This window comes from Miniopterus natalensis, chromosome 6 (assembly GCF_054644295.1).
Source record: "Miniopterus natalensis isolate mMinNat1 chromosome 6, mMinNat1.hap1, whole genome shotgun sequence".
NCBI classification, from domain to species: Eukaryota; Metazoa; Chordata; class Mammalia; order Chiroptera; family Miniopteridae; genus Miniopterus; species Miniopterus natalensis.
In genome coordinates this window covers 43,430,899-43,458,709 of record NC_142086.1, presented here as the reverse complement: position 1 = coordinate 43,458,709, position 27,811 = coordinate 43,430,899, and the positions used below count along the sequence as shown (strand labels likewise).

Here is a 27,811-nt window from a genome sequence, read left to right as displayed (position 1 = left end):
CAAGGGTATTGGAAGCTCTGTGCTAGATATGGAGGCTGGTGACAAAGATGATATTTATATATTTTTTATAGTTCAAAATATTCCTCCCCCCCAAAAAAAAACCTGACATTTTTAACCTACAAAAGAAGTAACTGAGTCATATAGTAACTGTCAGAATTATGAACAGGGCTTAGATTTCCTTATTCTAAATCCAGTTTTGCTCTGCTAGATCTAGTGTTAGCAGCTACAGGTCTTCTAGTCTCATTGGATGGTCCTGGCAATAGGCCCTCATCCTGAGGGGAAAGCCAGAGGCTTTCTAAAACTTTGGATATGAACTTTTAGTGATAAAACATTTATGTCTCACTTCTTCTGATGTTGAAAGAATCAAATAAACCTGAAACTATATAGGCCCATCTTTATTATAGTAGCTTAGCCAAGGTCAGCCTTAGTGGAGAAGAGCCCATCTGCATTTTCAGAAACATGGTTTCAGTTAGCTGAGAAGCACTTGGTTGTAAGCCTGCTACAGAACTAGGTCAGCAGAACTGCAGTAATGGAAAAATTATGTTTTCCTTCTTTGAAGGCTGCTGCTCTTATTGGTGCCAAAAATGAGTCCTGATACAATTATCCGCTTCCTCTCCTCTGCTGAGAAGACCAGCTGAATATGTGTTAAATGAAAATGAGCTTGCTTTTCCCCCCTTTTAACTTAAGGGTGAAGAAATGTCTTTGAAAAAAATCAAGAAACCATCCTGATTGCTATCTTTTCAGGTGGCATGCTGGTTACTAGATCCAGATTCTAAGGAGCCGACTCTTCACAGCATAATCACCAGTTTTCTTCCTCATGAGCTTCCACTCCTGGAAGGGATAGAGGCAGGCCAAGGAATTCAAAGCCTGGGACTGAACGTCAGCACTGAGCATTCTGGGCGTTACAGAGCATCTGTAGAGTCCATTCTCATCTTCAGTGCTATGAACCAACTCAATTCTTTGTTGAAGAAGGAAAACCTTCATGGTAAAGCAAAGTTTCTGGCATTTTTATGCTGTTACAGACTGGTGATAATTATATACTTAGCCACTTTTTATTACAGGAGAGTAAATTACACTTTTTACACAAACCTTATTGTTGGATTGTCTAGTATATGAGTCAACAAAGTTTTCTGTTAAAGGCCAGATAGTAATTATTTTTGGCTTTGCAGCCCAGGCAGTCTCAATCCCAAATATTCAAGTCTGCCATCGTAGCACAAAAGCGGCCATAGAGATGAAAATGAGTGTTCCAATAAAACTTTATTTACAAAAACAGGCATCTGCCCCTAGTTTGGTTATAGGTTGCCAACCTCAGGCTGCTTTGCAATGAAGAAAATTAGTGATGTTTTATTCATCTATTGCTTTTATATTTGAACTTTATCAAGTGATTTTTATTTACATTTAGAATATATCTTTCATGGATTTAAAAAAATGAACAGTTTTCTTTTTGAGCTATTAACAGTTATTTCTTCAGCAAAGAATATTAATGTGAATCTTCTCCCACCCCTCATAACAAATAGCATGGATTTATTGTGCAGCGTGCTGGTCCACATGAGTACCTTGACTTCACAGAGCATAATATATGGTTATGACAGAAATGATGAAGTGGAGCAAAGTTGGCTTTATTGTAAAAAAAAAAAAAAAAAAACCATGAATTTATTGCCTGATTAATAAATACTAGAAACAGCAGACAGATGGATTCACAAACACCAGGGTTGGAACCTGGGCTGTGTCACTTACTAGTGAGGGGCTTTGGGCAAGCTACTGGAACTCTCTGTCTGGTTCTTATAAAACTGTTGTGTGTATTAAATGAGAGAGAACTAAGTGCAGTGTCTGCCACAGAGTAGGTATTCATTTTTTTGTTAGTTGATTATTATTATTATTTTTACTGCTAACACAAGCCCTCTGTGCTGATAGTAATGTTCTCCCCAGTATCTTTGGGTAGAATAATACAAAGACCAGACTGACTTGCTTAAGTGATGTTAATTAGCAGCTCTTGAACAGGCACTGAAATGTTTCAAACTCAGCTTCTCTAAGCCAATGTAGGCAGGTCAAGGAGTGGGGGTATGTGAGACACATGCCACAAGACTGCTTCTACACTCATGGATAATAGGGCTGAATGAACACAGCTCTTTCCCTCTGTCTGCCGGTCTGCCCCTAGGCCAGGCGTCCCAGATAGTCTATGTAGTTCCCAGACACCAACACTTGATGGTGGTGATATGGATTAGTCTGTAACTTTTTATAGACATTTCTTTTTTTTTAAATGTTTTATTGTCTTTGCTTCAGGCCTTCTCAGAGCCTTTAGTATATTAACAGGCATCATGAATATCCAAGAGCAGTATAATAATGCAGAAACTCACAGTATACAGTGTCTCTCAACTCCACTCTTTTTATAGAGTATCTTTGAGACTAAAGTTCCTGTGAACATAATGGGGAAAACTGATTTAGAATGATAGCTCTGTTGAGAAATGTCAGCAGATAGAAAAATATCCTGATTCTTATTTCAGGAATTTTCATTACTCTTTGGTAAGTGCATCAGAAAATGTAAAAGCTTCATATTTAGTTCTTTATGCAAGCATGCATACCATGGGACCAGGAATATTGGAAACAGTTTCAGGGAATTAACACTTTGTAGTCAGCTTAGCAAATAAGATTGGCTATTTTGCTCTTACTAAGAGTAGAAGCAAAAACATTATTTTGGGAGAAAAGCAGTCTCTTGTAATGCAGACTATTCACAAGATTGCCAATTCTTCTAGTCTCTGGATAGCCAAGGATAAGTCTAGTGCTTAAGTGGAAAATACTATTATCCCTATCATTGTTGGTTTGAGAACACTGCTCATCTCTAGGCTTTGCTAGGAGAATTCCATGTGTGTGGTTAGATAATGATGCTGATCTAGTCATGTGGCTGGTGAATTAATGGTTTAGTTTTCTTTTTCTCTTCCAGATGTTTTATGTAAAGTGGAAATGCCCTGTCAGTACTGCTTGGCCTTGCTAGAACTGAATGGAATCGGCTTTAGTACTGCAGAATGTGAAAGTCAGAAACACATAATGCAAGCCAAGCTGGATGCAATTGAGACTCAGGCGTATCAACTAGCTGGCCACAGTTTTTCCTTCACCAGTTCAGATGACATCGCTGAGGTTGTATCATGGGAATAGGGAATTTAGAAAAGTAATTTTTAGAGTTAAAAATGGCGTGTGTGTGTGTACATTTCCTAAATGTGTTTACCTAAACATCAAAGATCAGTAAAAAAACCAAAAACCAAATCAATTCAGTTAACCAGAATACTTTGGAGAAGTATATAATTTATACTATATTTATGAAATAGGAAGGTAATAAAGAAGGCTCCTAGACCATTTGCTCCATGAGAAGAAAATTTGCCTGGAACAGAAGAGGCACTTAGTAAATATTTGTTGAACAAAAGACAGTTGCATAACAGTGTAGCTGTTTCTCCATGAGATTAATCATTTCATGGGCTCTCATCCCTTCCTCACCTTTAAGTCTTTTTTTAGAATACAAAATTAGATTTTTTTTCAGTTGTTAATGAAAAATGGATTTTTGTGATTGTTTGCTTTTTAAAGCTAATTAAGATTCCTTACATAAATTTTGGCGTAGTTTATTCTTATTTTTATTTTGAAAGGTTGTTGTTCTGTTCTCTCCTACAGTGTAGGTTGGGTGCTTATACTTGATAGCATTGAAATTACAGTGTAATCTTTTTTTTTTTTTAAATATAGCTTTATTGATTTCAGAGAGAGGAAAGGAGAGGGATAGAGAGATAGAAACATCAATGATGAGAGAGTCATTGATCGGCTGCCTCCTGCACACCCCCGACTGGGGACCGAGCCCACAACCCGGGCATGTGCCCTGACTGGGAATCGAACCCTGATCACCTGGATCCTAGGTCGACGTTCAACCGCTGAGCCATGCCCAGCCGGGCTACAGTGTATTCTAGATGTGATTCAATAATATAGCATATCGGTGAATTTCATAGGCTTTAGAGACAGATTCATTGGGTTTCAATCCTACCTCCTTCATTTATTAACTAACTCCAAGACTTTGGGCCGGTACATTAACTCTTTATATCTCAGTTTTTTCATCAGTAAAATGGGTTAAGATAGAAATACCTCATAGAATTGTTCTGAGGAGTAAATGATGAATGTAAACACTTAGAATAGTGCCCATCTCATAGTAAGTGCTCAACAAATGTTATATATACTCATAAAACTGTCAATTTTTAAGCCAAAGAATTATATGTTTAAAAAAATGAGGAACTTTGTTTCTCCTAATCGTCTGGTATATTTGTATTGAATTCAGTGGTTTTTTGGGGGAATTATTAATATTTTCTTTTGAGTTCTTTAGCCCAGGTACTCCCCAAGCCAGTACCTGCCTAAAAGCATATAAAATTACATAAAGAACTTATTAAAAATATACAATCTCTGGATTTCAACACAACTAGTCTTGGAGCAAAGGCAGAAATCTGTGTCCTTGTGACTCAGATGGGTACTAAGGTATTAGGACCATAGGCCTAGAGTCTAGACCAAACTCTGAGCTAGAATAAAAGTCCTTCGGTGTTATTAGCTTGTTCTTAGGTCTTCATGTTAAAATAGAAGTTATATTTAAGGTAAACTAACAGTTTTACACATTGACTATTTAATCCTTGTTGATTTTAAGTTGAATCTTTGAACCAGGCAGGATATTATTATTAATATTCATCTAGAGCTACACTAATACAGGAGCTACTTACCACTTATAGCTATTTAAATTTAAATTAATTAGAATTAAATAAAATATACCAATTTAGCTGCTTACTTGCACTAACCACATTTCAAATGTTCAATAACCACAGTGTGGTTAGAAGCTACCATATTAAACAGTGCAAAAGTTTTTTTGCATGTTACTGATCTAGAGGAGGGACCAGCAAACTACAGCTTGCAGGCCAGACCTGGCCTGCCACCTGTTTTTGTAAATAAAATTTTATTGGAAAACAGCCACGCTTGTTCATTTACTTATTGTCTGTGGCTGCTTTCATTCTATAATCACAGTTGAGAAGTTGTGACAGATAGTAAACCCCGCAGAGCTGAAAATATCAATTATGTGGCCCTTTATGGGTAAAGTTTGCTGACCCTTGTTCTAGATGGAAGCATGGGTTAGTGAAAAGAAAAAAGGAATTAGAATTATAAGACTCCGAGTTCTAATTCTTAATTCTACTACCTTCTGGCCATGTAACATTGAGCAAGTTTTTCCAACTGTTTTTTTCAGATTTGTCACAGAATTATAAAGATTACATGTGATGGCACATGTTAAAGTACCTAGCATAATGGCTGGCATATAGTAGGTGCTCAGTAAATATTAGTGCCTCTTGTCCCCATCTTGTTCCACCCCTCATTTCAAAGATGTGTTAATTGAGGCCTGGAGAAGTAATTTATATACAAGATCCTCCCTCTGCCCCTGAGCCTGGATCCCTGCCCTGTGTAGGCTTCATTTCTTCAGTGGGTGTTTTCGGTCACTCTCTAGCTTTCACTATTGCTCCATTGGGTTGGCCACCTTCTCCTCACTTTTTGTGCCCAGGGACTCTCAGGGTCCAGCCTTCTGGTGGTAGAATTAGATGACTTTTTGGACCCCTTCCTACTTAGTGTTCTCTGATTTTTGTGATTAAAATAGCCATGAAGGCGCTCATGTTGACTCTCAATGGGGCTTAAGTGATTGAGCAGCCACATTGTTTACCACATCAACCGGTATTTAGGAGTGTTCACAATCCTCAGAGCAACCTAAAGTCTCAATGTCAATAGCTTATTCGTCCGTTGTTCAGCACAGAGTACACACTCCAGTATTGTTGGCTGTTTAAAAGCCTGGTATTAGTATTAATCTGTTAGTGCCTAAATTAGAATGGACAGCCTACTGACATACATTTTATTGCCACTATTTATTAAATGTGATAATTCCAAATTTTCCAAAAAACATTCTTCCAACCCATATTGAACTGTATTGGTTGTTTTCTCTAAAAACTTTTTGAAATGTTTTCTTAATGACAATACTTGAGATTTGATACTTGACTAAAGAAGCTTTAATTTATTACAGGTTTTATTTTTGGAATTGAAGTTGCCACCAAATGGAGAGATAAACAACCAAGGCAGCAAGAAAACTTTGGGTTCTACCAGAAGAGGGAATGACAATGGCCGCAAGCTAAGGCTGGGAAAGCGGTTCAGCACTAGTAAGGTGCTCTTCGGGGCAGTCACGGGGCAGCACTGAACTACTTTTAGCATTTTGGTGTCTTCAAAGAATGTTGATGAAACCAAGATCCAACATAGCCCACCATTTGAACTTATCCACATAAAAACAAATTGGTTTGTGGTTTGGCTGCCCACAATAAATGTGCAGATATTTCAGCATGGAAAGTCTGGGCCATAATCTGAGTTAGCAGTTGTGTCCTTCCTATCATTAAACAGTGTAAAGATTTGTAAACTCAGGCCTGTAGACATTTAATTATTGACATCCACTACTCTTAGACTTCTAGTATAATAATATAATTTGTATAATTATATGAGCATAAACAAAGGTATGGAAGGATTTTTTTTAAAAAAGCAAAAGAACCCGAGCCAATACAAATAAAACTTTTTTTTCAATTCTAGGGCAAAATAATAAGTTTTACATGAGTTTCTTTTAAGAATCTAACCTGCTGATTTTAAAGTATAATTGCTAGTCACAGTCCATGGAAACTGTATGCATGGGAGAGAAAAGGGAAAGGGCTTATTTTACATTTTTACGGAATGAATGTTCAATGGAGAAATAAGGGTAGAAAGTACAGCCACAGCAGTCCTGGAGAGAGTAGTCCAAGTTACCATCCTAGAGAATTTTGACCCTAATATCATTAATATGACTTGCCTGGCCTGGGGAAGTTTCCTTCTGTAGCAGATCTTTTTATTTGATCTCACACGGTCTCTATCCTTTAATGGTCTTCAAAAGTCTTTAGCATGAAAAAATGAAAGTGTTAAAGATAAATGTCTTCCAATTTTCTGGATATAGAAACCATGAAAGTATTAGGGCAAAATGGAAAAAAAAAGGGAAACTTCCAATTATTTGAGGAATGGAGGAGGAAAGTACAGAGATAAAAAGAGGTGATGTAAACTCTGGGGTGGAGTGTGGGGAGGCAGTTACTTTGCTAAGTTGACATCTTGCTGAGTTTTTTTTAAAGGTAGATCTAAATTGATGTTGCTCAGCATTAACATGTTTGCTTTTAATAATCTATAATTATCATAGTTTTAGCATTATGGCGATTTCTATAAAACCCAAACAGTAATTTTGAGTTGTAGATACAGGAGTTAGCAAATTTAATTTTGAGACTGTTGTTTACCTAAAAGATATTCTATTTGCTATGGAATTTGGATAAGAATTGGATCTTACCTTATTATTTTTCTTTGACAGGCTGTTTTAAATAAATTAAAGGCATTGCATCCTTTACCAGGCTTGATATTAGAGTGGAGAAGAGTCACTAATGCTATTACCAAAGTAGTCTTTCCCCTGCAGCGGGAAAGGCGCCTGAATCCTTTTCTTGGAATGGAAAGAATCTATCCTATATCACAGTCACACACTGCTACAGGTAATGGGGAATTTTAAGTATGGATAATATCCAATTTTGAAAGAAAAAATTTTTCATATGTATTTTCTTATGATCACCAAGGAATTCAAGTGTTGATCCTTGGATTTAATGAAGTTTCTTAAACATTTATGAAACACATACTACATGCGAAGCATAGATTCATACTACCTAGATACGGAGGTGAGAGTTAGTAAGATACAGTTTCTGCTTTCAGGTATTGTGTAGAGTATCTAGGACGTCTGAGACTGCGCTTTGGATGAGAATATCCCCAGGATTAAATATCTGAGTCAGTGATCTCATCTAATTTCAGTCCCAGCCCTCTCCTGAACGTCTTAAGATTCTCTCCAAGTTGAGTCTAAGTAGGTGTGTGGGGCTTTTGTATAATGAGTGAGCATCTTATTTTACTCAATTAGAAAAGAGAGCTGTAGAGTCCTTTGGGTGTCTCATGGCCTTCTTGGCATTGATGTGGATATAATATGAGGAAAAAAGTGTTCTTTCTCTAGGCAGTGCAGAACTTTAAATATTTGCCAAGTGCCGAAGGGCATCATTAACTCCTTCATAGGGAAGACAATTTAGATTGATGGTATATAATGTGGATTTTGATACCAGATTTTTATAAGGCTTGAATCCTGGTGCTGTGAATCTTTAGACAAAGTACTTAACCTCTCAGTGCCTAAGTTTCCTCATGATAAAACAGGGTATTAACAGTCCAACTTCACCAGATCATCCTGAGGATTTAATGGCCTAGTACATGTCAAGTGTTTAGAGTAGTGCGCAGCTTGGTTCCAATGTTGCGGTTGCTAAGGGTGGGGCACCGTCGGAGCTGCGGTCTCCGCTTGCTTATGCCTTGTTCTCGACAACTTCTCTCTTCCTTCTTCTCTATTCAGCGAACCTCTTAGTTCTTCCTGGCCAGCCCTTGCCCTGTGGGTATTTCAGTTTCATCGGTGTAAACTTACGTAAAATAAATCCTTGTTGGTGAAAAAACAAAATCAACCTAGAATTTCAAATCTGTTGCACATTTATTTGTTGATAAAGCAGAAAGTTATCAATTCCTTTTTTTTCCTGATTGGTATTTATCATACTGTACCTACATTTAAAGAATATTTTAGAAATAGAGGTTTCCCTAAGTATAGCAAAGCCATTTCATTATCAGAATTGATCTTCATGATGCTATGTCCATGTTTTGTCATTTATTTTTGACATCTTGTTTGTCTGCCAGTGTTACCTCATTAATTCAAGCAATAGACCTGACTAGTAAGTACTATTATAGAAAAGAAGACAGTGTCCTGAGGCAGAGAGACTTGGATTCCTTCCTCTGCTGTTCGTTAGCTTTGTAACACTGAACAGTCCATTTGATGATAATATTTATATTAATATCTATCATTAATTGATCACTAATTTTAGCTAAAAACTAACTAGGGCATACTATCAGGGATTTATTCTGAAAAACTATATTCTAGGTACTTAAAATGTCTGATATATTAAAAGAAGATGTAATTACATATAGTAGCTTGTAGAGAGCCTATTACAATGGTCTATCATAAAACATGTCACTATATATGTATTATAAAAACTGCCAAAAAATTAATTACCCAAACTTTTTTTTTAAGACACTTGTTTTTTAGTCCCCACCCCACGACCTTTCAGTGCATGTGATGATGCTCCATCCAACTCAGTGACACCATCCAGGGCCAGACTTTTTTTGAACAATGCTTATGTGTTATAGAAAAATTCAACTAATAAGTAAGCAAATAAAATGTAAAATATTTGGGGGGAAATAAAGGCTATAAGCACTTAAACAATTAGCTTTCTATTCCTAGAAAATTCATTAACCACCTGATTCGAGTCTCCAACTATGTCCTTGTTAGCATTCATTCTCTCGATGAGTGATGATGACGATGATGATGATGACGGAAATCAGCCAGGTGATGTCTAGAAAGGGATGTTCCACGTCTCACTGCTACTCTGTCTCCTCTGGTCCAGCTAACTCCTCTGGTCCAGTTGTCCCTCTTCAGCACTCAGGTTGTCCTTCTGCTCCAGCTCTTCCTCTCTGTATCTTGTGCATTTCTGACTTTTAAAGGCTTCGACAGTTATTTCACCAACGATCCATTTGATTAGTCTTTACCCATCAATAAGACTGCTAACATTTTGTAATGCTAACATCTGGTACTCATTGTAGCATAGGGATAGTTCAACATCAAATTACTTCTTATCATGGACTTGTTTTATAGAGAGCTAGGTTAGTGTAAAACATCATAATGTAGCTGATTCATATATTCACTTACATTGGCATTGGTCTTGTTCTTATTATATCATCATTAGGCACATGAACATAATGAAAAAATATTTTTTTAAATAAGAATTTAGCAATAGAGCATACATTTTTAAGAAAATTCAGAAATGCAATTACTATTAAGATAAATGTCAGATTCCCCCCTCCCCCCTAATTTTATGTCTTCATTCTGTTTCATTTTAGGACGAATAACCTTTACAGAACCAAATATTCAGAGTGTACCAAGAGATTTTGAGATCCAAATGCCAACACTAGTAGGAGAAAGCCCACCTTCCCAAGCCCTCTGCAAAGGCCTACTTCCCATGGGCAGGTAGACATTATTTCTTTGTATTTGCGTTAATATACTTTCATGAGCATGAATGGCTTGAAAATAGCCTATTGAACAAACTTATGAAAATAATTTAAATTTCTGTTTTAGGTATATACATTCTATTCTAGGCACTATCCATTTCCAACCTTGAGTCTGCCTATAAGGAAGGTAGTTGATGGTGAAAGGCTGAAAACCAGGCCATTAATTAAATCAACCATCATATGCTTATTTAAGTCAAATACTAAAGGGAAAAGTTTAGCAAAGTCAGGAATATCCTCTCCTGCCTTCCTTATATACACAAAGGGAAGAAAAAGCACAGATAATTTATATTAGATTTGGTAAAAGAGATTTGTTGAGTTGAGCTAAATGTCAGTGAATTATCTCAGAAGCAGTTTGTGGGAAAGGCTTTCACAGAAATATTTTATTTCTTATTTAATTGAATGTTTGCTTTAAAAAGTCTAGAATCTTTGTTAAGATTTTTTAAAGGGAGTTTCAAATAATAAGGGTTTTAATTTTCTTAGATGGAATTGTTAACTTTACTGAAAAGTCAAGCCTTTTTCACATATTTGAGTCTACTTCATGTCTAGCTGATGATGGTGTTTTCATGACAGGGGAGGAAATAAGAAGGGCTGTGGTCTGAACCCTGGGCACCAGGCACAGATGGAGGAGAGAACCTCAGACAGAGGAATGCCGTTTTCTGTGAGCATGCGGCACGCCTTTGTGCCTTTCCCAGGTAGGGTGCTCATGGTTTTTGAACTTCTCATTCCTGTGGGAATGTTTTTCAAAGCACTGATAAAGCCTGAATTATGAATAAGACTCAGAAGTATGCATTGGTCTCTCCATCTTCCCTCTTGTCTGTGTAGCCTCTGTTTCCCCTTTGTGCTGCCAGGTTTATGACAGTCAGTCACCATTGTCTTCATGATCTGCGCTGTGGGAAACTTCTGTGGTGTATGCTCATTGGTAGCAGTCTGTTGAAACCACGTTTTCCTAGGTCGCTGTAAATCTTTTTGGAAAAACCCAATGCATTTTTATTCCTCACCCTCTTTGACTTCTGTAGAGCATTTGTCATTGTTCATCAACCCTCACTTTCCTCGATTCCTCTCCTCCCTGAACCACTAAGGGCGCACTTTTTTGCCTCTCTTTCTGACTTGCTTTGCTTTTTGTTTCTTCTCCGTTTCTCCAGCCTGCTGCTTTCTCTTACATGGGGTGGCCCCCAAGGCTATCCTCCTGTGTGACCTCTCCTCAGTACTCTAGCCATAAACCTTTTGTCATCAGAACATTTGGAAGCCGTGATCTAACTCCCAAATAATCCCTACTGTCGGTATACGTATTTGCTCTTTTATGTTTTGCAAGTTGGCAGGCCTGGGTGAGTGCAGTTAACTATCTGAATTTATTTGAATTCTGTCAGAAACATATAGTCTAAGGGTGAATTCAGATCTAGGATGCATAACCTACTTGGCAAATTTCAGTTTTGCATTTTATTATTGTAACCATTTTTAAGTAGTATTCAGTTCTGAGGCATTAAGTACATTTGCCTTATTGTGCAATCATTACCACAGCCACTCTCAAGAACTTTTTTATCTTCCCCAACTGGAACTCTGTGCCCATTAAGCACTAACTCTCTCTCCCTAATCCCCAGCCCTTGGTAACCACCATTCTACTTTCCGTGGGCTTATTTGCTGAATCACAGAGTAAAAACCTATTTAGTTTTGATAGATATTGTCAAATTGCCACCTAATGGGGGACGGTTACCCTTTACTTCCTAATAACAATCTGGGAGTATTTTTTTCTCAGCCTTGCCGCAGTGTGCTCTCCAACTTCTGGACTTTTGCAATATAAGTAGAGGAAAATTGTTTCTTGCTGTAGACTTAATTTCCATTTCTGTTATTGTGAATGAAGTTGAGCATTCTTTAATATGTTTTAAGTTTCTTTTATTATTTTCATGAACGACTTGTTTAGGTTATGTCTTGTTCTTGATTTGTAGCGTCTTTTTTATAATAAGGCAACAAGTTCTTTGTAATATCAGTCAAATATTTTTTCTACTTTTTCTTTGAACCTTCTTTTATTATTTTTTATTTTGGTTTTGCCATGCAGATCTAATCCACTCATTTCTAAGCCATAGGTAAATTATCTGAATCTTAAAAACTTTTCTTCACATATCAACCACTTGATTTTTTTAAAAAAATGTAATGTCTTTGTTATTATCAAAGTAGAGCACACATTTCTCTCCAGCCCACTTAAAATGTGCACACGTTGGAAACCATTTTCTTCATTCGTTCGTTCATTCATTCATGAATCATTTAAAAGTCTATTATGTGCCAGAAATTGTGCAAAGTTTTCTATTGACTGCAAAAGAAAATTAAGTCTTCCACCGTTCAAGGTCAGTTCTATGTGGGTGAGGTACGAAAGAATCATTTTAGGTTATGTGTCAGGTGCTGTGCGAACACTAAAGGAAGCACTGCCACTGAGGTTACAGAGCAGAGGTCAGGGGTGGCTTCACACATGTTATGTATACTTGAAAGCTAGATGAAAAAACTGATCAAAGTTACAGCACTGAATTGCATCATGTTAAGAGCAAGGTTTTAACTTTTAGATACATGATCTCATGGTTCTATGTTAGAATGAAATTTCTGTCATCTTCAATTATATGAAACTTGGATTTGCTTTTGTACCAGCTTTTCTAAAATCATTTCTACTTTAGGTGGTGTAATATTAGCTGCTGATTACTCTCAACTTGAACTGAGGGTCTTGGCTCATTTATCCCACGATAATCGTCTTATTCAAGTATTAAACACTGGAACTGATGTTTTCAGGAGTATTGCAGCTGAATGGAAGATGATTGAGCCAGAGTCTGTGGGGGATGATCTGAGGCAGCAAGCAAAGCAGGTAATCTTAGTGAACATGCTTAATATCAATGTGAATTTTAATGATTCAAAAAAACTGTCTCAATCATTTGTAGTTGAGGACTGATTTCTTCTTTGGATCTTTCAAACCACATTTATCTGAGCCTGTCTCATGGTATTCATTATACTTTCCTTCATAGATTCAATAGGAAGAATCAGACTTAGTCTGAGGCAGTTTAGTGACAGAATAGCCATTTGCATTGTGGTAGATATTGTGATGCTTGCGTGTGCGTATGCATGTATTTAAAAATCTCTAGTCTGCAAGCATCCATATTTTCATCTTTCTGTTTTCCCACATCATTGAGCCACAGTGCTTTTTATGAAAGGGTACTTTCTAAGTGTTTGTTGAAAAATAGATATTGCTCAGCTGTGTATTATAATTAATAACCGATAGCTTTTTAGTTTTTTAAGGCCATTGGTTAACTAATCCCCCTGTGAACTTTATACTGCCCTTGGACTTTTCAAGTGGGCCCACATTTAGTGTCTACTCCCAAATGACTGTCAGGCAGAGACTGGCAAAGGCCACGTTTACACCATTTCCTGGCCTGGATTAACACTGATACTTTCTTACCGTGTGACCTGTTAGAAATCTGATGCCATTTTCAAGAAAGTAGGACTGGTGGCTGATGTAAAAGGCACATCGTGACTCCCACCTTTAAGATCCTGCTTTACTAGTTTTACATTTACTTAGATACAGCTGTAATTCCTGACTAGTTCATTAGGCATAAAGCACTTCCTCTCGGCACCATCTGTTTCGCACCAACACTTGCTTCTTCCACAATTTAGAAAGCCAACTTTGTCTTCTCTGTTCAGTCTCCTTTGGCGTCCTGCATTTAGCAAGATTCAAACCCTAGGTAAAGTAGGTAATATTCTAATATTTAATCCTTATAATAAACCCATTAAATAGGTATTATTATCTTCATTTTAGATAGGAGAAACTGAGGTACAGGAAGTTAGTAATTTGCTTAAGGTCTTATAGCCACCTATAAGTGGTAGAGGCAGAAGTTCAAAATGCCAGAATCTAGACATTCTGACTCTGTAACCTAAACATTTATCCCTTGATGATAGTGGCCTCCATTTAATAAGTTCTTGAATGATTTAATAGTGTTTATGCTATACTAATTTTTTTTCCTAAATCACTGTGCACTGAACCATCTAATCTTTGAGTTTTACTGAGATCTCAGCTAGCACTACATAATGCCTAAGTTAAAAAAAAAAAAAAGTTGGTGTCACAACAATAAGCATAGAAAGATCAAAAAGAAAGACAAAAAACGAGGAAAATATTTGTCTCAATGTATTCAAAGAGAGAAAAAAGGAAAAAATAAAATACCACTAGCTTTCTAATCATATTAAAAGTATTTTGGAATTCTGGTAATTATTTGCAAGTTATCTTTTAAAATTTTATTTAACATTTATATAGAACTTGCTTTATATCATGCAGTTTCCTGAACACTTACAATTAATTTAACCCTAACAATCTTGTGACATGGGTGTTACTACTGACTTCATTCTGCGAGTGAAGACATCAAGATGCTAGAAGTTTAGGTAGCTTGTGCACGATAATACATCTTGTAAATGCTGGAACGAGGGTTTGAACCCACACAAAACTTATTATTAAATCAAAGTTTCTTTATTGACCTATTTAGGTCATTTTCCTTCATTATGCCCAATATTTCATGAGTTTTTGTTTAACTCAAATGAATTCTGCAGTTGTGGGATTTCAGGTGACTGTGAGGTGAAGAGGAGACTTATTTCCTATAAGTCTCCGTATTAGCAAGCTCTTTTAGTGCTATCTGAGGATGAGGAGAGGAGTGTTTGTATGCTTTTCTTTCCTACTTCTAGGCACTTCTTTAAGCAGAAGTTAATGTGGTTATGAGGAGTTATAAGGAGTAGAAAACTGCTTTGAAGACTGCTGGATAAATGACAGAGTCAGGAATAAATCTTCCCTTCCCAGGATTAGCCCTGGCCAGTGTGGTTCAAGTTGGTTGGAGCGTCATTTTGTACACCAGAAGGTGGTGGGTTCGATTCCCGGTCAAGGCACATATCCAGGTTGCAGGTTTGATCCCCAGTTGGGGCATGTGTGGGAGGAAACCAATTGATGTTTCTCTTTCATATTGATGTCTCTCTTTCTTCCTCTCTCTAAAAATCAATAGAAATAAATAAATAAAGCACTAGGATTACTTTCTTAAAACACAACATTCATATTTAATTCCAACAAATGTCCCCTTTTCCCCCCCATTCATCTCCTCCACCCTGTATCCACCCCACCCCAAGCCTTCCCCATACCAATGTCTGTGTCCATAGGTTATGCATATAAGCATATAAGTTCTTTGATTAATCTCTTCCCACACACTCCCCCCTTCCTCACCTTCCCTCTGAGATCCCTCAGTCTGTTCCATGCTTCTGTATCTCTGGATCTATTTTGTTCATTAATTTATTTTGTTTATTATATACCACATATGAGTGAGATCATGTGGTACTTGTCTTTCTCTGACTGGCTTATTTTGCTTAGCATAATACTCTCCACTTCCATCCATGCTGTCCCAAAAGGTAAGAGAGACTTCTTTTTTATGGCTGCATAGCATTCCATGGTGTAAATGTACCACAGCTTTACAGATGGCCAAGAGATATATGAAAAAAATACTCAAAGTCACTAATTATCAGAGAGATGCAAATTAAAACCAAATTTCAATCTTAATGGACTTTTTATATTTTTATTTTATGTAGTTCTGACCTTTCGTTTACTTTCTTTCAGATTTGCTATGGAATCATTTATGGAATGGGAGCTAAATCTTTGGGAGAGCAGATGGGCATTAAAGAAAATGATGCTGCTGGCTACATTGACTCCTTCAAATCTAGATATACTGGTAAAGAAGCCTCGAGTGTTATCTTCTAGATGCTATTCTTTTCATATTATAGTAATTTAAAAAATTTGTGTTACAGATTTTCTATTAGCATTTCTATTAATCAGAAGTTTTCATCAGACATATTAATTAACAATTTTATTATGATTATTTACTAAGATGTGCTTTTTTCATAAAAAGGATGGAAATGGAATAGGAAAATGAAGTTGATGTATATGCTACTGTGTCATTATGAATATCTCATAAAATCTTGGACTTGTCCTGTGCTTTAGGTTTAGATAGCTTTAATATGAAATAGTGAACCATTGAGTAAATGTACCACAACCTGTGAGAGAACAATTGCTGTTATAGAGCAGTTTGAGTATCACCGTTTTAAATTATCTTTTCTTTTGGAAGTTTATTGAGGTATAATTTACATAGAATAAAATTCACCCTTTTTAGGTGTATAGTTGTATGAATTTTGACAAATGCACACAGTCATATAATTTATACCACAACCAAGATATGAGAACCATCACCCCTGAAAGTTTTTTTATGCTTCTTACTCTGTACCCAGTTCACCAAAAGAAAACATTATTTACACATGACATGATCTTGTACATTGAAAACCATATAAATTTACAAAAACAACTACTAAAACAAATAACTAAATTTAGCAAGCTCCCACCATACAAGGACAATTTATAAAAATCAGTTATCTTTCTACTAGCAATAAACAATTAGCATACTTATAAAAAAATATTAAAATACTTAGGCTAAATTTAACAGAGTATTTCAAGATTTTAATTGAAAACTCCAAAGCAATCCTAAGAGGAACTGAAGAATACTTAAGTAAATGGGAGTTTTATCATGTGAATTTATTAGAAGGCATAATATTGTTATGATGACAATTCAGTGCAATTCCAATCAAAATTTTATTAGACTCTTGTGCAAAATTAGACAAGCTGACTCTAAATTTATATGGAAATTCAAAGGGACTGGAATAACTTTTTTTGGGAAAAGTACAATGTTGAGCACTTATACTTCATGGTTTCAAAACTTATTTTTAAACTACAATAATTAAGATAGGGATAAGGGTAGACATAGGGAACAATTATCACAATAAAGGTCCCAGAAATAGACCTATACATATATGGCAAGTTGATTTTCAACTAAGTTGCCATGGTAATTCAATGGAGGAAAAATGATTTTGTAAACAATTGGTGTTAGAACAACTAGATACCAGTATGGGAAAAAAGTGAACTTTAACTTTGATCTTACATTATATTAAAAAGTTAACTTGATGTTGAGCATAGGATTAAAGTTAAGGGCTAAAACTATAAATTTCCCAGAAGAAACAGGGGAGAAAAGCTTTGTGACACTGAGGTAGGTAAAGATTTCTTAGGTGATCGTAACACTGAATCTTAAAAGATAAACATTGATAAAAGACGCCTTAAGAAAATGTAAAGGCAAGCCACAGACTGAGAGAAAATATTTGCAGTTCCTATTATCTGACAAAGAACTTGCATCCAGAATATATAAAGAACTCTTATAACTCAATGCTAATAAGGCAAACAATCTGATAAAATAAAGGTCAAAGATTTGAACAGACACTTTACAAAAGAAGATAAATGAGTGACCGCATCAAATGTTATCATTATTAGTCAATCAGGGAAAAGAAAATTAAAACTGCAAAGAGATGCCATTACAAAAACAGAGCCAAAAAAGGCTAAAATTAAAAACATTGTGTCTCTTTTACATTGCTGTTAGAATTATAAAATGCTATAACCACTTTGGAAAATAGTATGGCTCTTTCAGGCAAAGTTAAACATAAACTAAGCCATTTGATCCTGCAATTCTACTATTGGGTATTTTCCCAAGAAAAATGAAAACATATGTCCAAAGAACGACTTGTGCATGAATGTTATGGTGGTTTTATTCATAATAGCCCAAGATTAGGAACAGTCCAAATGTCTATCAACAGGATTATGGATAAACAGATTTTGGTATATCTGCAATGTAGTACTACTTAGCAGAAGAAGGCACACACAAATGAGAACATATAGTATAATTTAATTAAAAAATATGTCTTTATTGATTCAGAGAGAGGAAGGGAGAGGGAGAGAGAGAGAGATAGAAACATCAATGATGAGAGTAATTGATTGTCTGCCTCCTGCACGCCCCCTACTGGGGATTGAGCCCACAACCTGGGCGTGTTCCCTGATGGGGAATCAAACCGTGACCTCTTGGATCATAGGTTGATGCTCAACCTCTGAGCCATGCCGGCTGGGCTGGAATTGAATTTTTATGAATTTCAAGAACATAAAGACTATGATATAGTGTCATAAAGCACATCAGTGAGTCAGTGAGGCTGATAATGGGGATCTGACTGTGAAGTGGTGAAATGTTTTGTATCTTGTAGTGGTTGTTATAGGAGTGTATACATTTGTTAATATATATCAAACTGTTTACCTGAAATGGGTGCCTTTTATTGTAGGTAAATTATATCTCAGAATTCATTGTTTTTTTAAAGTAGTTCTTGCAATCTCTGAATACTTGAAGGCCTCCTACAGAATCAGGTAAGAGAATTTGTAGAGCTCTCTTAAATCTCAGCCTTTGGTTTGCTTTTTACTCAACAATATCACAGTAATTCTTAAAGAAAAAAAGCTGAGAGATGGATTGCTTTCTGAACTTTTATGCTAGTGCTCAAACATCACCAGCTGCTTTCCTTGTCAGGGCAGAGTTTTCTCTTCTTCTTATCGCCCACAGTCCCCTCAAATGTCTTTCTCTGCCAGCCACGCAATGGAAATCCTCAAACGAGGAGTTTCAACTGGGAGACATTAGTGTTTATTACTTAGGATGAACAGAGCTGTGAGAAAGCAGAGATTGCATATATGAATAAAGTTAGATCAGCACAGTCTCTGTACTTTTGGTATGTTTCACTATATTGAAACTACTGAAGAAATTAAGAATGGACTTTAGTTGTACTTATTTCTTTTTTTTTTCTTTGTAGGGATTAATCATTTCATGAAAGAGACGGTGAAGAATTGTAGAAGAGATGGATTTGTTCGGACCATTTTGGGAAGGCGTAGATATTTACCAGGAATCAAAGACAACAACCCTTATCATAAAGCTCATGTACGTTGTAGTTCTCTGGGTTTTTAATTTCAAATTTCAATGACATATACTTTTCAACAAAGACAAATACTGCTAATGTCCCTTAGAAGGATCACTAGAATATTAATTGGATCTTCTGTTTCATTAAGGACTTCTGAAGTGATGGCATATGCCAGTCTTTGGGAGATTAATAAATACCAGCTCACTTTTATAGCACTTCATTTAAAGATGTTTCAGTTAGCCAGTTAGTTATTAGCTTGATTGTAAGTTATAAATAAACTTAATTCTTACATTTGCTATTTGTTCTTTGTTTCAGATACCAATTGCTAATTTGTCATATACACCAGATTGCCAATGTCTTCAGAGATTAGCCAGTCATTAACATCAGTATAAAGATTTATTGATGGTATTTGCTCAAATTATGAATAAAATCTCTGAAGTCATTGGGATTCATAAAAGCATTCTGTGTATCTGAGCATTTAAGCTATTTTAGTCCAGATCTGTCTATTGTAACTGGTTGTATTTTGCTCTTCCCCCATAGTGTTGCATGCCAGTGTCCACTACATATAGTATATGATGAAAATACCCAGCCCCCAAACTGCTAAACTTCTGTCTGGAGCTAGAAGCCTTCAGAGCACTAATGCTCTTAGGGGCAATGGAAGAACAGTTGGCTTTTTATTACTTCTTCACTCTCTAGCCCCTTATATATCCACATACAGTAATCAGATGTTTATCAGGCTTTTATCATTTTTTAACTGAACTAGGCACTGTATTTGATGCACTAGAAAAATAAATCTTAAAATGTATTAGAAGAGATAAAGCGAACTAAAACTGTGTAACAATAACACATATACTCAATTATTTAGGCTTCAGGAAGGAGGTAGTACTTCAGTAGATTTTTAAAGATGATTTAAAATTTAGATTATTGGGCAAGAGAAAAAGACAATCATATGTGAATAAGAATTGGAGTGAGGATTGGCCAGAAGCCAGTCTGGTAGGAATGGAGAGCTTGAGCTGTCACTTAGGGGTAGATAATTTTCTACGTGTCAGATGGAGCCAGACAGTAGAAGGATGGTAGAAGGTTTTTAGTGACAGGCTGAGAAACCTGGCCTTGATCTAGCAGGAATTGATTACATTTCTTGGAATTTACATGATGAAAACTGGAGGATAGGGTTATTACTGTAAATGAACAATATAATTTTTCAAAAACTAATATTTTTGTACCCAAATATGTGAGAGTAACACTTCTTTCTTTCCCCTTCCTTCCTTCCTTCCTTCCTTCCTTCCTTCCTTCCTTCCTTCCTTCCTTCCTTCCTTCCTTCCTTCCTTCCTTCCTTCCTTCCTTCCTTCCTTCCTCCCTCCCTCCTCCCTCCCTCCCTCCCTCCCTCCCTCCCTCCCTCCTTCCTCCCTTCCTTCCTCCCTCCCTCCCTCCCTCCGTCCCTCCGTCCCTCCCTCCCTCCCTCCCTCCCTTCTTCCCTCCTCCCTCCCTCCCTCCCTCCCTCCCTCCCTCCCTCCCTCCCTCCCTCCCTCCCTCCCTCCCTCCCTCCCTCCTTCCTTCCTTCCTTCCTTCCTTCCTTCCTTCCTTCCTTCCTTCCTTCCTTCCTTCCTTCCTTCCTTCCCTTTTTTAAAAATGCCACTACAGTTTTAAATTGGTAGGATTTTTTTTTTTTTTTTGAATTTTTAAAATTGAATTTGTTGGGGTGACATTGGTTAAAAAAATTGTATCGGTTTCCAGTGCACAATATAATACATCATCTGTATTATTGTATTGTGTGTTTAACATCCCAAGTCGTCCAGTCTCCTCCCATCCGCATCCCTCCTTCACCCTCTTCTACCTCCCCCCCCTTTCCTTCTGGTAATCACCATACTGTTGTCTGTGTCTGTGAATCTTTTTTTCCCTTAATCCCGTCACCTTTTTCACCCAGGCCCCTAACCCCCCTCCCCTCTGAAAGTTGTTAGTCTGTTCTCTGTATCTATGAGTATGTTTCTATTTTGTTTGTTAGTTTATTTTGTTCATTAGATCCCACATATAAGTGGAATCATATGGTACTTGTCTTTCTCTGACTGGCTTATTTCACTTAGTATAATATTCTTCTGGTTCAACCATGCTGCTGCAAAAGGTAAGAGTTCCTTCTTTTTTACAGCCAAGTAGTATTCCATTGTGTAAATGTTCCACAGCTTTTTTATCCACTCATCTACTGATGGGCATGTGGGTTGCTTCCAAAGCTTGGCTATTGTAAATAACACTGCAATGAACATGGGGGTGCAGAGAGTAAGACTTCTGATGGCCAAAGTTTAGGTGTCAGGATCTAACTGTTCATTATGCTGTGGATGGGGAAAAAACTCCTACCCTCTGAATTAGGAATAGAGTAAATATAGCCAGACATATTTTTTGATTTTGGTTTGGTTTCATTTTACTTTTGTTATATTCAAAAATATACATAGAAAAAGCACAGAAAACAAATGTAAGTTTTAATAAATTTCACAGGGCTACACCTGTGTAACCATCACTGAAGTCACAAAGTTGAATATTGTGAGCACCCAGAAGCCCTGCTCATGCCTCCTTCTAATTACCACCCCCTGCCTTCCCAGAAATAACCACTATCATAACTTCTAACCCTACAGTTTTGTTTTATCTATTATTGACTTCTATGTATATAACATAGGCAAGTCATTCATGTTTCATGTATGAGCAGCTGTACAGTACTGTTATATGGATATACCACCATTTATCCATTTTTTTCTATTGACAGTCATTCGGGTTTCCAGCTGGAGCTGTTATGGATATTGCTGATTTAAACATTCTTATCCAAGATTCTTGGCACACAGATGCTTCCATTTATGCTTGGAATGACCTAGCCATAGAATTGCTGCTTACCCTCAGTATTAGTAAATAAAGCCAAATTGTTTTCATGGTGGTTATGACAGTCTGTCTTTCCATCAGAAGTTCTTACACCTCTCAAGTTACATAGATCCTTCCAGCGAGTACACCCTTTCCATTGTCTGAGAACTTTTGGGACAACAGGACTGATATTCATGGATGGATTACACCTTGGATATTAACCCAGACCTCCTCCCTGCTGCCTCAGGATGATCACTTTTAGCAGCTATGGCTGCCTTCCAAGAAGCGCATGGCAACAATAGTTTCAGGGAAGTTCTAACTTAATACCTAGGGAACCAGGGCCTGCATTTCCACTAGCAGCTAATGATTAGCCCTAGCAGCCCATAAAAAGCTCTGGTTCATACCCAAGGGCTCCATACCTACTGGGGGTAAACTCTACATATGACCACGAGGCCGCTGGTACAGGGGATGTACTTGGAACATTCCAACCAACATCACAAAGAATGATATTCTACTTTATCTATTTAGGATTAATAGGAATTATATTTTGAGGAATAACTCCTTTAGAGTGAAGTTTAGAACAGCTGTGACATTGATGATATATGTTTATAAAATAAAATGATTTTGAGCTACTAAATACATTTTAAGTGTGATACAGATTTTGGTTCCTGACTGAGTGTTGAATATTTCTAAACGGAAGCAATCTGACCTTCTATTTATCATGTGAATCATAGCCCAGAGTCTAGAGTCCTTGGTCATTCTAGTTGTTATTACTATGGTGCTGCTTAATACTTGATATCCTGGGTCACATCTTGGTCCAGATTTCCAGTCTGGTTGCAGATGTAAGCACTGATCTATGGGTGCTAAAAGCAGGTATGAAACCATGTTGTGAATCTGATGGAACACCTGTTATTGTTATTGTTTTTTATAGGCTGAGCGTCAGGCTATCAATACAACAGTCCAAGGTTCGGCGGCTGATGTTGTCAAAATAGCCACAGTTAACATTCAGAAGCAATTAGAGACCTTCCAGTCCATCTTCAAATCCCATGGTCATCGGGAGGTTATGCTCCAAAGTGACAGAACAGGTTTGTTCATAAATGAGACCCCTCCTATAGCATGGTGAGATTAATTGCATCAGGAATGAAAAGGGGATGTATTTTATATATTATTTCTCAGCAGTTCTCCAACATTTTGGTTTCAATTTGTCTTTATACTCTTAGAATTAAGATCCCCAAAGAGCTTTTGTTTATGTGGGTTATATCTACTAACATTTACCATATTATAAATTTTTAAAAAAGGAATTTAATAATGTTTATTAACATTTAAAAATAATAAACTCAACATATGTTAACATAAGTAACATTTTTATTAAAACCACTACATTTTTTAGAACAAAAATTTGGTGATGAGTGGCTTTATTTTACCTTTCTGGTAATGTCTTTAATGTCTGGCTTATGAGAAGACAGTTGGATTCTTTTTCTGCATTCAGTTTGTTGCAACATTACTTGTCCTGTAACCTCTGGAAAACCCTAAACATACAATCTCGGGTAATAAATGTTCCCGTTTGTGGGAAACTGGTGCATTTCTCAGGATCTGATACTTTCAGTGCTAAACCCAGGATATTTGGTCAACTTGCTATAGACTTATGATAGATGAGACTAAAAAAGGAAACTATCCTCTGCACGTTAAGAAAATAATTGACTTTGCAGATGCTTTGAAAGGGCCTCAGGGATCCCCTGTGGTCCTCAGAGCACAACTTAAGAACATGTTGGTTTTACCTATTCATGACCTTCCTTGTTCTCTGAAGTCTGGGAATATATACTAACTTGACCTTATCACATACATTTCTTGGCCAATATTGTCATCTTTTCTTGCTCTTGCTCTCAAAATATTTTCTCTAAGTTCTCTCCTTATTGCTTGGATAGATTATTTCTTGTTTTAATAGTACATAGGACTTTCCCTTCTCTGTTTGTCTCATGTCCATACTTCTGCTTTAAATACCATTTCACGGTCACTGAGATTGTCAAGCTATGAGTGCAGCCATGTTTTACATTTTCCTGGGAAGAAGTTAGGAAGGTTCAGACATAAAGGAGAAGAATCAGCTGCTTGAGATGGGGTAGAAAAGGTACAGATAAGCTGTTGAGGATGGAATTTGCTACTTCTAGAAGAAACATACAAATACGTTATAGAGAATAATACAGCCAGTTACATAAAAAGATGTTTACTTATATACAAAAATACATAGATCTAAAAACCTGTTTGCCCATCAAATTAGGATTGTTAGTTTTATTGTCTTTAGTGCCCTCCGAGATACGTAAGGCTGACCATTCAGCATTTTGTGTGTGGGAGTACGTGTGCACACACACACCACACGCGCACTCGTATATATATATGGAGAGAGAGAGAATGTGATCAAGGTTATTTGGGGAGTAACATTGTACTGTGTTCTCGGAAGGGCTTAGAAGGGAAAGTTATGAACCTATGTTTCAATTTAAAATCTCCTATGGAAAGCAAGGGAACATGCGGTGCCCGACGGGAATTTCTGCACACTCTCCACAGCAGAGCGATGCAGTGTCTGGCGAGGGCGTAGACTACCACGACCTTTAGAACAAGTGGATGGCAGTGTAGATATGTCACCGAGGAAGACTTCCTGGCGTCACGCTGGGTGAAGGGTAGGAGTAGGTCAGTGGGACCAGAGCGCTCTGAGCCTGGGGAAGCAGACCACAGGCAACAGGAGTTTCATGGCATTCTGGGTCAGAAGCCAGTACCCAAGGAAGTGAAGATGACAAAGTACGGAGATCAGAAAGCAGAAAGGCTAGAGCATCCGCACAGCTAATGTGACATTAGTGGGGCCCAGTGGGGCAAACCAGGTGTCAGCCAAACTGGCAAACAGGTGCACAGCCTTTGCCGCCCTGGTAAGGCAGCTGCTTGCCATGGCCTCATCTGCATTGTTCTCTTACCCTGTGAGGGCCACCTCTGGAGAAATGTGAGCTACAGATAGTGACAGCTAAAGAACTGAGGGAAGCAGCAGATATTGAGGGAGATGGCGTTACATTTGTGCAGTCCTGAAGGACAAGTAGGACATTTGGATGGCAGGAAGGAAGGACTGCTGAGAGATATGGACAAACAGAGGCAGTTACTCTAAAGGTATTAATATTGAACCTTATTTTAGTGAGCAGAGGGGCATAATCTGTACCACCAGGTCCAGCTAGTTAAGAAGTAGTAACTAAGTCTAGTATAGTGATTTATAACCATTTTTGGAGTCATGGGTTTTATAGATCACCTCCACAGAAAAATGTGCAGACATAGACTCTTACTTATAATGTCAGGGGACTCCCACACCCTCTTAAGTCCACATTTGGACCTGAGGTTTAGAAATACTTATCCAATTGGGGAAGCACCAGTTCTACTACAGTGGCACTCTGGCCAAAAAAGACATCAGGAAGTGTCCCTCTTATAAGACACTGCTTAATGACAATACAGTTCACTTTGCTGGAGCAGGAATCAGGCCCCATACTATTCTGGTGCTTTTACTCAGAGAAATTGGTAGTGGGGACTCCATGGAAAGAGAAGATGTTGGTTGTTCATGAGAAGTAAATTAGACTAGAGTTTGGAGCAGATTTCTGCAAACTTCATTTACTGGCTTCTTTGTTAGACTCCTTTCTGGGAGGGAGTTGATGGAGATTCAGTTTACCTGATGGGTGGACTATATAGCAGCCAACAAGTAGCTATTTTCCTGATAGTTCTAAATATTAAATATTATGTATTTTAATCACTTAATTAAAATTTCCCTGAGTGTCTCAAGATCTCTAAAAAAAAATAAAATTCTCCTTTGGCAGAGTTACATGCTTATCAGTTTACTGCTTTTTTTCTTGGGGTAGGATTGTTGCCCAAGAGAAAGCTGCAAGGGATGTTCCGCCCAGTCAGAGGAGGCTTCTTCATCCTTCAGCTCCACGATGAACTCTTATATGAAGTGGCAGAAGAGGATGTTGTTCGGGTATTTTTACAGTGTTTTCCATTTTCCATTCTATAGAAAGTACAGACACTGTATAGGTCATGCTGAGATGCAGGAGGTTTCTGAAACCTTCCCCAGCCCCAGGATGGCTACATAAATGTTGGGTCCTTCAGGGCACAGAAAGAACTAAGAGTGCTCAGTGTCATAGTATTGTTAAAGAAATTCCTGGTGTGGGGATATTTTCGTCTGGGAGAAGTAGGTGAGAATTTGGAGTTTTGCCTGGAGGATTTCAAAGCGGTCCAGCTGGAGCCCGCAGGTCCCGCTGATCAGTGCAGACTTCGGGTGCCTGGCTCTTTTCCCAAGTCACCGTTGAGCACGGTGAAGAGCTCCAGTTTGGCTTATCACCTCAGCGGGTGGCATGGGGAACAGTCTTTGGGCAGAGGGTTTGTTAACCTCTTTTGTTTTTTTCCCCTTAGGTTGCTCAGATTGTCAAGAATGAAATGGAAAATGCTGTAAAACTTTCTGTGAAACTGACAGTAAAAGTGAAAATAGGTGCCAGCTGGGGAGAGCTGAAGGATTTTGATGTGTAAACTACACAGTAGGTGAAGGCCTCTTAGGGTAGCCTTGTGTAGGTACAATTACATGGAAAGAATCGAGATTACTCTTTCACCTACTTCATGAAAACAGAAGCCCTCAAGTCTTGATGGACTCAGGATAGTAATTTTATAATGGGAGTTTCAAAGTGTGTGTAAGAGTTTATTTTCTGTAGCACAAAAAATATTTTTTGAGGCAAAATACCAAGTTCAATGACTATATTCACTCTCAAAGAGTATCTATGAAATTGCCCTTTATAGTTTACTGTGGCTCTAAACAGGTTTAGCACACAGGCTTGAAAAAGGCACTTAGCACTTTGGGTCCTCACCTGTCTGGATTGAGCATGAGAAAAACAGAACTGCTCTCTCGGGTATTTTCAGTCCTGTCAGGGATTCAGACAGTTGTGATATGGGCTCCAACAGGAGCCACAGGCAGGTAAGGGTTTGATTTCATATACACCGCCAGGGTTAGGCCTGTGTGTGATTTTTCTCTAATATCAATTTAGACTACTGAAGTAGTATTTTTAAATAGCACTGGCTAATAACCAATTCTATAAAGTAGTAAGACTTGATATGGATATAGTCAAAAAATAGATTTCCACGAAATGAAAATTCACGCAATGAATGTGTTTACAGCACTTAGTATGAAATAAGCTACACCTCTTGAAGAGGCATCCTGTTCTGTAAGACCAGATGTTTATGTTGCAGGTTAATATAATGCTGCAGAGCAAGGAAACACCCTCTTGTCAGTTCCTTAGTGTGTCTGTCTGTGTCCATGGCATTGTGAGAATACCCACCCTGAAAAGATTATACTTTAATAATCCTCATCAGAGGTTAAAATAAAATGTATTTATGAGAAACTTTTTGTGGTTAAAATAAAATGTATTTATGAGATACTTTCTATCAGCAATTCAGGGGGTTTTTTTGGTTTGTTTTTTTTTTTAAATATATCTTTATTGATTTCAGAGAGAGGAAAGGAGAGGGAAAGAGAGATGGAGACATCAATGATGAGAGAGTCATTGATCAAGCCCGCAACGGGGGCATGTGCCCTGACAGGGAATCCAACCGCGATCACCTAGATCCCAGGTCGACGCTCAACCCCTGAGCCACGCCCGGCCAGGCAGCAATTCAGTTTTTAAATTGTGTTTGGTCTACGAGTATCAGAAACCCACGTCCCATATTTACCTATTCTGTAGTTTGCCCAACTCCATGCATAGGAAATGTAATTATATCCTTAATTTAGTTATCAAAAGGCTCTTTTATGTTTATTAATCCAAAATTTAAAAAAATATAGTTGCTTTATAAACAAAGTGTGATACACTGTCAGTAACTGAATATTAGTGCACAAGATACTCAGACATGT

The 27,811-nt window shown here is 37.4% G+C and overlaps 1 protein-coding gene across 1 annotated transcript in view; it reads left to right on the top strand.

Moving 5' to 3' along the window:
- The window catches only part of POLQ (DNA polymerase theta), a 76,417-nt gene extending 49,102 nt beyond the window's left edge, over nt 1-27,315 (top strand). The window contains exons 19-30 of the mRNA XM_016199913.2: nt 745-985; nt 2,942-3,135; nt 6,074-6,211; nt 7,418-7,592; nt 10,069-10,195; nt 10,807-10,928; nt 12,897-13,081; nt 15,854-15,965; nt 18,955-19,079; nt 22,832-22,985; nt 25,782-25,897; nt 26,332-27,315. Coding sequence (XP_016055399.2) covers nt 745-985; nt 2,942-3,135; nt 6,074-6,211; nt 7,418-7,592; nt 10,069-10,195; nt 10,807-10,928; nt 12,897-13,081; nt 15,854-15,965; nt 18,955-19,079; nt 22,832-22,985; nt 25,782-25,897; nt 26,332-26,445 — 1,803 coding nt within the window. The 3' untranslated portion in view covers nt 26,446-27,315. The remainder of the gene's footprint in view (nt 1-744; nt 986-2,941; nt 3,136-6,073; nt 6,212-7,417; nt 7,593-10,068; nt 10,196-10,806; nt 10,929-12,896; nt 13,082-15,853; nt 15,966-18,954; nt 19,080-22,831; nt 22,986-25,781; nt 25,898-26,331) is intronic.
- The last annotated feature ends 496 nt before the right edge of the window (nt 27,316-27,811 follow it).